Source organism: Hyla sarda, chromosome 13 (assembly GCF_029499605.1).
Source record: "Hyla sarda isolate aHylSar1 chromosome 13, aHylSar1.hap1, whole genome shotgun sequence".
Classification (NCBI taxonomy): domain Eukaryota; kingdom Metazoa; phylum Chordata; class Amphibia; order Anura; family Hylidae; genus Hyla; species Hyla sarda.
The window spans coordinates 9464068-9478029 of NC_079201.1; the positions used below are offsets into that span (position 1 = coordinate 9464068).

Sequence of the window (13962 nt, forward strand, 5' to 3'; positions counted from 1 at the left end):
AACAAGGCATTTTACTGCACACAACTGCCGCTCGCTGGATATTTTCTCTTTTTCGGAACCGTTCTCTGTAAAACGTTGTGCATAGAAAATCCCAGAAATACTCAGACCGGTTCCCCATTCTGATGCTCGGCTGAAACGTCAGCAAGTTGTCTTGACCGCGGCTGCATGCCTAAATGCATTGAGCCGCTGCCGTGTGATTGGCTGATCAGCTATTTGTGTTAACAAGAGGTAGAACAGGTGTACCTAATAAAGTGGCCAGTGAGTGTATGTTAGATAGCTCTCCAGATCCCTCCTACACATGTACACTCAGCTCGGCCGAGCGTGCACGTAAGCTGAAGCGATAGAACAGGTGTACTTAATAAAGTGGTCAGTGAGTGTATGTTAGATAGCTCTCCCGATCCCTCCTACACATGTACACTCAGCTCGGCCGAGCATGCACGTACGCTGAAGCGATAGAACAGGTGTACCTAATAAAGTGGCCAGTGAGTGGATTATAGATGGCTTTCTCTCTCCAGATCTCTCCGACACATGCACACTCACCTCGGCTGAACATGCACGTACGCCAGAGTGAACAGATCAGGTATACCTAATTAAGTGGCCAGTGTGTGTGTATATATATATGTGTATAGCCTCCTGTGGTGATATATATCCTATAGGTCAGTGGTCTCCAACCTACAGACCTCCAGATGTTGCAAAACTACAACTCCCAGCATGCCCAGACAGCCGTTGGCTGTCCGGGCATGCTGGGAGTTGTAGTTTTGCAACAGTTGGAGGCACACTGGTTGAGAAAAGGTGTTCTATGACTATCTAGTCACAAAAGATACAGTAGATAACAAAAAGAATAAAAAAAAAATTTTTTAAAGTTACTCGGCCCCTGAGGAGCAGCAGCCATCTTGTTTTATCTCTTTCTGTTGCAGTAGCAGAACCGCCATTCACCCTAACATAGCTTATTTCTTCAACTAAAACAGCACCATCCCTGTGCTCAGGATACGTGTGGTATTGCAGCTCGATTCCATTGAAGTGAATGGAGACAAGTTGTGATACCACGCACATCCTGAGGTCGGGGGGGGGTGGCGCTGTTTTTGGACTAACTTTAACTCTGTTTTTATACTGCCCTACAAAAACATTTACACCCCTCTCATAGTAATATCCAGGGTTACAGGGATATGTACAAAAAAAAGGCGGGAAAATAAAATGTACGGCATGGAGGCCTATCCGGGCCTGTTCACACTGTGAAGAAAAATTCAGTCAGGGAATTTTCTAGCTCTTCAAAATGATCCGGAATCGGCGCTTTTGTCGCGCCGTCTCATTGACAAACGGCGATTCTCTAGAATGTGGCGGAACGGGCGGAGGCGGGCTATTCCATGAGTGGGGCCTTAGGGTACGTATATAATGTTTGGCGGAAAATAACAGGTGTATGTGGGGGAAAAATTGAATAAACTTTATCAATAAATACATTTTTTATTTTTAAATAATAGCGCAACCGTGGCGGTGACCCCGCGACCTCTCACCTGTCTGAACAGGGACGCACTCAGGCCGTTATACAGGGCAAAGAAGCCATCGTTTCGGATCACGGTGACGGCCATGCCGGTCATCCTCATCTTCACCTCCTGCTGAGTCTGCAGATGAACCTGCGAGGTAAGACGGGGCAGCCACGTGAGGTAATAAAACACCACAGAGCGACACAAAACGTTCTTACTACAGTTCAAAGGTCATTGTAGGTCTTGGCACACAATTTCTTCCCTCACGGCACAAGCCCCGGCGCCATACACACGTGCCAACCCCGGGTGCGGCCTACAGCTAGGCTTCATGCCTGTCTCAATTTACATCCTTCCTGTACATTTTATTTTTATTTTTTTTTGACAAATATGCATAATAGTAATTTGCCTATATCAAATTAAATTTAAATTCGGCGCCTAAATATCTGAAGGGGGCGCCGCTCTCTCTGCCACATTATGAGCCAAAGCTTTCTGCTCCATCTCCACAGCACCCGCCCGCCTCCAGCGCCATAGAAACCACTTTACACCGGGTCTGGAGAGAAGCTTCATATTAGTAATATATGGCGGGAAATGGGGGAGAACAGCGCCCCCTTCAGGGATTTTAGGCGCCAAATATAAAGGGGTACTCCGCAGGAATTTTTTTTGTAAATTACTTCTATAAAAAAAAAAAAATTATCCTTCCAATACTTCACAGCCGCTGTTATGCTCCACAGGAAGTTCTTTTCTTTTTGGATTTCTTTTCTGTCTGAGCACAGCGCTCTCTGCTGACACTTCTGTCCATTTTAGGAAGTGTCCAGAGCGGGATTGGCTTGTTATGGGGGATTTGCTCCTGCTCTGGACGGTTCCTAAAATGGACAGAGGTGTCAGCAGAGAGCACTGTGGTCAGGCAGAAAGGAAATTCAAAAAGAAAAGAACTTCCTGTGGATCATACGGCAGCTGATAAGTACTGGAAGTATTAAGATTTTTTTTTTTTAATAGAAGTCATTTACAAATCTGTTTATCTTTCTGGTAACAGTTCAATAAAAACATTTTTATTTTATTTTTCCCAGTGGAGTACCCCTTTAAAAACGCCTCATAACATGGGAACACCCAACCGGCACAGTCACCTTCTGACTCCAAGACATGGCAAAACTACAACTCCCAGCATGCCCGGACAGCCGTTGGCTGTCCGGGCATGCTGGGAGTTGTAGTTTTGCACCATGTGACGGTGTAGCCGGCTCGGCAGTGCCCTGCAGTGTGACCAGCCGTACAGTTCCCTGCACAGCTGGGTGCAGGGGAAAACACCAGACAGGGTGCAGCCGTACCCCGTTTCAGGATTACTAGGGGGTCCCAAATATTACAGTCCCTCTGAGAAACATAAAGCTAAATAAGTGACAACAATAACCCTAGAAAATGTTTTCTGTAATGGTGAAAAAAAAGATAAAAAACAAAAAACCAAACTCCGCTCCAGCAGAGAACACAGTCACCTCTCCTATATACACAGCACGCGAGGCGGCAACCCAAAAATAACCTATACAAACCCACATGTCTGCCGTATACATTACGTGGAATGTGACTGGTGCGGGGCCCAGCACGTACAGAGGACACGTTTATCCCCGCTCTGACACGCTTAATGCGCAGACGGTCACGCGTTACATGTACTAATGAGTGTGGGATGAGCGTGAACAGCAGACGGGACGTGTCCTCCGGAGGATGGGGACCACTGGCCTAGATCACACACAGTGCTGGGCGGTATAGTGCATGTCACTGAGGTGTAGACAGCGGCCACCAGGGGGCACAATGTCAAAGGTGAACAACTACTATCTGTACAACAGATGTCAGTCATGTATACATACAGCGCCATATTGTGCACATTAGTATAACTGTGTAAAATATATATATATATATATATATATATATATATATATATATATATATATATACACACACACACACACACATTGTCCGCATACGCTGCACACACACACATTGTCCGCATACGCTGCACACACACACATTGTCCGCATACGCTGCACGCACACACACTCCTACACACACACACATTGTCCGCATACGCTGCACGCACACACACTCCTACACACACACACACATTGTCCGCATACGCTGCACGCACACACACTCCTACACACACACACATTGTCCGCATACGCTGCACGCACACACACTCCTACACACACACACTGTCCGCATACGCTGCACGCACACACACTCCTACACACACACACATTGTCCGCATACGCTGCACGCACACACATTGTCCGCATACGCTGCACGCACACACACTCCTACACACACACACATTGTCCGCATACGCTGCACGCACACACACTCCTACACACACACACACACATTGTCCGCATACGCTGCACGCACACACACTCCTACACACACACACATTGTCCGCATACGCTGCACGCACACACATTGTCCGCATACGCTGCACACACACACATTGTCCGCATACGCTGCACGCACACACACTCCTACACACACACACATTGTCCGCATACGCTGCACGCACACACACTCCTACACACACACACACATTGTCCGCATACGCTGCACGCACACACACTCCTACACACACACACACATTGTCCGCATACGCTGCACGCACACACACACACTCCTACACACACACACATTGTCCGCATACGCTGCACGCACACACACACACTCCTACACACACACACATTGTCCGCATACGCTGCACGCACACACACACACTCCTACACACACACACATTGTCCGCATACGCTGCACGCACACACACACACTCCTACACACACACATTGTCCGCATACGCTGCACGCACACACTCCTACACACACACACATTGTCCGCATACGCTGCACGCACACACACTCCTACACACACACACACATTGTACGCATACGCTGCACGCACACACACTCCTACACACATTGTACGCATACGCTGCACGCACACACACTCCTACACACACACACACATTGTCCGCATACGCTGCACGCACACACACTCCTACACACACACACATTGTCCGCATACGCTGCACGCACACACACTCCTACACGCACACACACATTGTACGCATACGCTGCACGCACACACACATTGTACGCATACGCTGCACGCACACACACATTGTACGCATACGCTGCACGCACACACACATTGTACGCATACGCTGCACGCACACACACATTGTACGCATACGCTGCACGCACACACACATTGTACGCATACGCTGCACGCACACACACATTGTACGCATACGCTGCACGCACACACACATTGTACGCATACGCTGCACGCACACACACATTGTACGCATACGCTGCACGCACACACACATTGTACGCATACGCTGCACGCACACACACATTGTACGCATACGCTGCACGCACACACACATTGTACGCATACGCTGCACGCACACACACATTGTACGCATACGCTGCACGCACACACACATTGTACGCATACGCTGCACGCACACACCCCTACACACACATTGTACGCATACGCTGCACGCACACACCCCTACACACACATTGTACGCATACGCTGCACGCACACACTCCTACACACACATTGTACGCATACGCTGCACGCACACACTCCTACACACACATTGTACGCATACGCTGCACGCACACACTCCTACACACACATTGTACGCATACGCTGCACGCACACACTCCTACACACACATTGTACGCATACGCTGCACGCACACACTCCTACACACACATTGTACGCATACGCTGCACGCACACACTCCTACACACACATTGTACGCATACGCTGCACGCACACACTCCTACACACACATTGTACGCATACGCTGCACGCACACACTCCTACACACACATTGTACGCATACGCTGCACGCACACACTCCTACACACACATTGTACGCATACGCTGCACGCACACACTCCTACACACACATTGTACGCATACGCTGCACGCACACACTCCTACACACACATTGTACGCATACGCTGCACGCACACACTCCTACACACACATTGTACGCATACGCTGCACGCACACACTCCTACACACACATTGTACGCATACGCTGCACGCACACACTCCTACACACACATTGTACGCATACGCTGCACGCACACACTCCTACACACACATTGTACGCATATGCTGCACACACATTCCTATACACATTGTACGCATACGCTGCACACACATTCCTATATACATTGTACGCATACGCTGCACACACATTCCTATATACATTGTACGCATACGCTGCACACACATTCCTATATACATTGTACGCATACGCTGCACACACATTCCTATATACATTGTACGCATACGCTGCACACACATTCCAATATACATTGTACGCATACGCTGCACACACATTCCAATATACATTGTACGCATACGCTGCACACACATTCCATATACATTGTACGCATACGCTGCACACACATTCCATATACATTGTACGCATACGCTGCACACACATTCCATATACATTGTACGCATACGCTGCACACACATTCCATATACATTGTACGCATACGCTGCACACACATTCCATATACATTGTACGCATACGCTGCACACACATTCCATATACATTGTACGCATACGCTGCACACACATTCTATATACATTGTACGCATACGCTGCACACACATTCTATATACATTGTACGCATACGCTGCACACACATTCTATATACATTGTACACACACGCTGCACACACATTCTATATACATTGTACACATACGCTGCACACACATTCTATATACATTGTACACATATGCTGCACACACATTCTATATACATTGTACACATATGCTGCACACACATTCTATATACATTGTACACACATTACTATATACATTGTACACATACGCTGCACACACATTACTATATACATTATACACATACGCTGCACACACATTACTATATACATTATATACATACGCTGCACACACATTACTATATACATTATATATACATTGTATACATATGCTGCACACACATTACTATATACATATGCTGCACACACTACTATATACATTATATATACATTGTACACATATGCTGCACACACATATATACATTGTACACATATGCTGCACACACATTATATATACATTGTACACATATGCTGCACACACATTATATATACATTGTACACATATGCTGCACACACATTATACACATATGCTGCACACACATTATATATACATTGTACACATATGCTGCACACACATTATATATACATTGTACACATATGCTGCACACACATTATATATACATTGTACACATACGCTGCACACACATTATATATACATTGTACACATACGCTGCACACACATTACTATATACATTATATATACATATGCTGCACACACATTACTATATACATATGCTGCACACACTACTATATACATTATATATACATTGTACACATATGCTGCACACACATTATACATACGCTGCACACACATTACTATATACATTATATATACATTGTATACATATGCTGCACACATTACTATATACATATGCTGCACACACTACTATATACATTATATATACATTGTACACATATGCTGCACACACATTACTATATACATATGCTGCACACACATTACTATATACATTATATATACATTGTACACATATGCTGCACACACATTATATATACATTGTACACATATGCTGCACACACATTATATATACATTGTACACATATGCTGCACACACATTACTATATACATTGAACACACATATATATATACATTGTACACATATGCTGCACACACATTACTATATACATATGCTGCACACACTACTATATACATTATATATACATTGTACACATATGCTGCACACACATTACTATATACATATGCTGCACACACATTACTATATACATTATATATACATTGTACACATATGCTGCACACACATTATACATACGCTGCACACACATTACTATATACATTATATACATATGCTGCACACATTACTATATACATATGCTGCACACACTACTATATACATTATATATACATTGTACACATATGCTGCACACACATTACTATATACATATGCTGCACACACATTACTATATACATTATATATACATTGTACACATATGCTGCACACACATTATATATACATTGTACACATATGCTGCACACACATTACTATATACATTGTACACATATGCTGCACACACATTACTATATACATTACATATACATTGAACACACTTATATATATATACATTGTACACATATGCTGCACACACATTACTATATACATATGCTGCACACACTACTATATACATTATATATACATTGTACACATATGCTGCACACACATTACTATATACATATGCTGCACACACATTACTATATACATTATATATACATTGTACACATATGCTGCACACACATTATATATACATTGTACACATATGCTGCACACACATTACTATATACATTATACACATATGCTGCACACACATTACTATATACATTATATATACATTGTACACATATGCTGCACACACATTACTATATACATTATATATACATTGTACACATATGCTGCACACACATTACTATATACATTATATATACATTGTACACATATGCTGCACACACATTATATATACATTGTACACATATGCTGCACACACATTATATATACATTGTACACATATGCTGCACACACATTATATATACATTGTACACATATGCTGCACACACATTACTATATACATTATATATACATTGTACACATATGCTGCACACACATTACTATATACATTATATATACATTGTACACATATGCTGCACACACATTATATATACATTATACACATACGCTGCACACACATTATATATACATTGTACACATATGCTGCACACACATTACTATATACATTATATATACATTGTACACATATGCTGCACACACATTATATATACATTGTACACATATGCTGCACACACATTACTATATACATTATATATACATTGTACACATATGCTGCACACACATTACTATATACATTATATATACATTGTACACATATGCTGCACACACATTACTATATACATTACATATACATTGAACACACTTATATATATATATACATTGTACACATACGCTGCACACACATTACTATATACATTATATATACATTGTACACATACGCTGCACACACATTACTATATACATTGTACACATATGCTGCACACACATTACTATATACATTGTACACATATGCTGCACACACATTATATATACATTGTACACATACGCTGCACACACATTATATATACATTGTACACATATGCTGCACACACATTATATATACATTGTACACATATGCTGCACACACATTATATATACATTGTACACATATGCTGCACACACATTATATATACATTGTACACATATGCTGCACACACATTATATATACATTGTACACATATGCTGCACACACATTATATATACATTGTACACATATGCTGCACACACATTATATATACATTGTACACATATGCTGCACACACATTATATATACATTGTACACATATGCTGCACACACATTATATATACATTGTACACATATGCTGCACACACATTATATATACATTGTACACATATGCTGCACACACATTATATATACATTGTACACATATGCTGCACACACATTATATATACATTGTACACATATGCTGCACACACATTATATATACATTGTACACATATGCTGCACACACATTATATATACATTGTACACATATGCTGCACACACATTATATATACATTGTACACATATGCTGCACACACATTATATATACATTGTACACATATGCTGCACACACATTATATATACATTGTACACATATGCTGCACACACATTATATATACATTGTACACATATGCTGCACACACATTATATATACATTGTACACACATGCTGCACACACATTATATATACATTGTACACACATGCTGCACACACATTATATATACATTGTACACACATGCTGCACACACATTATATATACATTGTACACACATTACTATATACATTATATATACATTGTACACATATGCTGCCGTCCTCCTCACCTTCAGCAGGTCCAGCGGGTGTGTGCAGCACGCCGCCCCGCAGGAGGCCAGGCCCCCGAAGTACCAGCGGGACACCCTGCGCTCCTCCGCCATCCTGCACCTTCTCTCTCCCGGATCCACCGGCCGCGCCGGACAGTCCAAGGGCCAGAGGCGGGGCCGGGGCTGCTGCGCCGGAACCAATCAGAGAGAGAGGCATCATCCTGAGGCCCCGCCCACACTACTGTCTAACCACAGGACGCGGCTCGTTAAAGCGGCGCTGTCAGCAGGTGGGGCCCACCGGGGAGCACGTGGTGCGGGGTTGAAGTCGGGGAAAGGTCACCGGGCCGGTATATATACAATACAATACAATAGTATATACATGTGTCTGTGGCACTACAAATCCCAGCATTCCCACACAGGGCCCCTGGTGTCACCTCGGCGTCTTATCTGCGCATAGTAGGTTTATTTGTTTAGTGCAGGAATTTCTGCTACTGTAAAGTCATCACGTGTGAATAAGGACATAAACTAACGCCGAGCATAGCCCCATAGGAAACCAATGAAGAGCCGCAATATTCCGCTAGGTAAGGGGAGGAGATTACATTCAGGGGCCAAACTACATTCAGGGGCCAAACTACCTACAGGGGCCAAACTACCTACAGGGGCCAAACTACCTACAGGGGCCAAACTCTACCTACAGGGGCCAAACTACTACCTACAGGGGCCAAACTACTACCTACAGGGGCCAAACTCTACCTACAGGGGCCAAACTACTACCTACAGGGGCCAAACTACTACCTACAGGAGCCAAACTACTACCTACAGGGGCCAAACTACTACCTACAGGGGCCAAACTACCTACAGGGGCCAAACTCTACCTACAGGGGCCAAACTACTACCTACAGGGGCCAAACTACTACCTACAGGAGCCAAACTACTACCTACAGGGGCCAAACTACTACCTACAGGGGCCAAACTACTACCTACAGGGGCCAAACTCTACCTACAGGGGCCAAACTACCTACAGGGGCCAAACTCTACCTACAGGGGCCAAACTACATTCAGGGGGAGGGAGGGGCTACCTACAGGGGCCAAACTACTACCTACAGGAGCCAAACTACCTACAGGGGCCAAACACTACCTACAGGGGCCAAACACTACCTACAGGGGCCAAACACTACCTACAGGGGGCCAAACACTACCTACAGGGAGCCAAACTACCTACAGGGGCCAAACTACCTACAGGGGCCAAACTACCTACAGGGGCAAAACTGCCTACAGGAGCCAAACTACTACCTACAGGGGCCAAACTGCCTACAGGGGCCAAACTGCCTACAGGAGCCAAACACTACCTACAGGGGCCAAACTACATACAGGGGCCAAACTACCTACAGGGGCCAAACTACCTACAGGGGCCAAACTACCTACAGGGGCCAAACTGCCTACAGGAGCCAAACTACTACCTACAGGGGCCAAACTGCCTACAGGGGCCAAACTGCCTACAGGAGCCAAACACTACCTACAGGGGCCAAACTACTACCTACAGGGGGGAGGGGCTACCTACAGGGGCCAAACACTACCTACAGGGGGCCAAACTACCTACAGGGGGGAGGGGCTACCTACAGGGGCCAAACTACATACAGGGGCCAAATACTACCTACAGGGGGCCAAACTACTACCTACAGGGGGGAGGGGCTACCTACAGGGGCCAAACTATCTACAGGGGCCAAACTACCTACAGGGGGGAGGGAGGGGCTACCTACAGGGGGGAGGGAGGGGCTACCTACAGGGGCCAAACTACCTACAGGGGCCAAACTACCTACAGGGGGCCAAAAACTACCTACAGGGGCCAAAAACTACCTACAGGGGGCCAAACACTACCTACAGGGGCCAAAAACTACCTACAGGGGGCCAAACACTACCTACAGGGGGCCAAACACTACCTACAGGGGGCCAAACTACCTACAGGGGGCTAAACTACATTCAGGGGGAGGGAGGGGCTACCTACAGGGGCCAAACACTACCTACAGGGGCCAAAAACTACCTACAGGGGCCAAACACTACCTACAGGGGGCCAAACTACCTACAGGGGGCTAAACTACATTCAGGGGGAGGGAGGGGCTACCTACAGGGACCAAACTAGGTTACAGGGGGCCAAACTACATTCAGGGGCCAAACTACCTACAGGGGGGAGGGGGTGACTACATACAGGGGCAAACTAACTACGGGGGGGGGGGGGGGGGGGGAGAGAGACTACCTACAGGGGGCAAACTACCTACAGAGGGCAAATACCTACAGGGGGGGATCCTACCTCAAGGGAGGCAAATTACCTGCAGGGGGGTCCCACATCACATACAGAGGGGACAAGCTACCAACATGGGGGGCGAACTGCATATTGGGGGGTGCCCCAAGCTTTAGAAAAAAAAAAAAGAGGCTGTCCGGGCATGCTGGGAGTTGTAGTTTTGCAACCTCTGGAGTGCCCCATTTTGGAGACCACTGATCTACAGCCTTCGGTATCTGGCATCTTACCCCACAGATCACTGGTACCTGCCATATTGTCTTCTCATTTTTGTTTTCTTTTTTTTCCCCTCAGGTAATCTATTAAAGCGATGGTAGGACTACAAGTACCAGCATATCTGCCGTACAGGCCTACATTGTAACATCCTACCTCTGGCCTACATTGTAATTGTCCTTGTTTACCACGTACGTGCCGCCCTGGAGGTTACAGAGCGAACAGTCCTGAGGTAAACAGCCAGGAATTCTCCACCTATGGCAGTGGTCTCTAACCTGCGGACCTCCAGCTGTTGCAAAAACTACAATTCTCAGCATGTCCGGACAGCCAACGGCTTTCCGGGCCTACTAGGAGTTGTAGTTTTCCAACATCTGGAGGTCCGCAGGTTGGAGACCACTCACCTAGAGGATATATATCACCAGAGGAGGCTATACACATATATATATATATATATATATATATATATTACTGGCCACTTTATTAGGTTTACCTGTTCTATCGCACCGGCGTACGTGCATGCTCAGCCGAGGTGAGTGTGCATGTGTCGGATGGACCTGGAGATATAGCCATCTATAATCTACTCACTGGCCACTTTATTAGGTGCACCTGTTCTATTGCTTCAGCGTACATGCACGCTCGGGCGAGCTGAGCGTGCATGTATCGGAGGGATCTGGAGAACTATCTAACATACACTCACTGGCCACTTTATTAAGTACACCTGTTCTACCAATTTGTTAACACAAATAGCTGATCGGCCAATCACACGGCAGCGGCTCAATGCATTTAGGCATGCAGACGCGGTCAAGACAACTTGCTGAAATTTAAGCGGAGCACCAGAATGGGGAACCGGTCTGAGTATTTCTGGGATTTTCTACGCACAACGTTTTACAGAGAACGGTTCCGAAAAAGAGAAAATATCCAGCGAGCGGCAGTTGGGGTGTCTGAGGAGAATGGGCAGACTGGTTCGAGGTGACGGAAAGGCAAGAAACTAGTTACAACCAAGGTCTGCAGAATATCATCTCTGACTGCGCGACACGTCTAACCTTGGAGCAGATGGGCTACAGCAGCAGAAGACCAAACCTGGGGGGGGGGGGGGGTGTCACTCCTGTCGACTAAGAACAGGAAACTGAGGCTACAAATCAGACAGGACGATGGAAGAACGTTGTCTGGTCTGAGGAGCCTCCATTCCAGCTGTGACATTCACATGACGGTCAGAATTTGGCGTAGGCTGGGAATCAATGTCTTGGCTTCCTCTGCAGTCAACGTGTATAGAATGTTCCTCTCAAGGTCACGAGGTCATCCTGGGTCATGTGCTCTCCTTCCGTGTTCTTTTTATAATCCCTCATTAGTGTATAATTAGCAGGATACGTATCAGCAGTCCTGCGGGTCGTCACGTAAGTAATAAAAGGCCTGAGTGCAGTGGTCTCCAAACTGTGGACCTCCAGCTGTTGCAAAACTACAACTCCCAGCATGCCCGGACAGCCGAAGGCTGTCCGGGCATGCTGGGAGTTGTAGTTTTTGCAACATCACAAAGTCCACATTTCAAGACCGGTGAATAAAAAGTTATGCTACTCTGTACCTAATCATGATCAAGTTTACATGTCTAGCACCTATATTTCTCTCTCAAATACCTTCTATCTGTTGCTCACTTGGTTTGTCATTCTGAGCTTCTGAGTGGGCGTGTCCTCATTCACAATTCATTCACTTCCTCCCTGAGTCTGCTGTGCAGTGCTGGGTCTCTTCATCCAATCACTGCAGGCTGCTCTGTAAGCCCCTCCTCTCTGTTTTCATGCTGCAGTCTGATAGGACAGGAGTCCACCCTCACTTCCTGAGGAGATGTTCCGG

The 13962-nt window shown here is 45.4% G+C and overlaps 1 protein-coding gene across 1 annotated transcript in view; it reads right to left on the minus strand.

Moving 5' to 3' along the window:
- Positions 1–9784, minus strand: part of SLC25A10 (solute carrier family 25 member 10) — a 31557-nt gene extending 21773 nt beyond the window's left edge. The window contains exons 1-2 of the mRNA XM_056549709.1: positions 9630–9784; positions 1512–1631 (exon numbers count right to left, since the gene is read on the minus strand). Coding sequence (XP_056405684.1) covers positions 1512–1631; positions 9630–9722 — 213 coding nt within the window. The 5' untranslated portion in view covers positions 9723–9784. The remainder of the gene's footprint in view (positions 1–1511; positions 1632–9629) is intronic.
- Positions 9785–13962: the final 4178 nt, after the last annotated feature.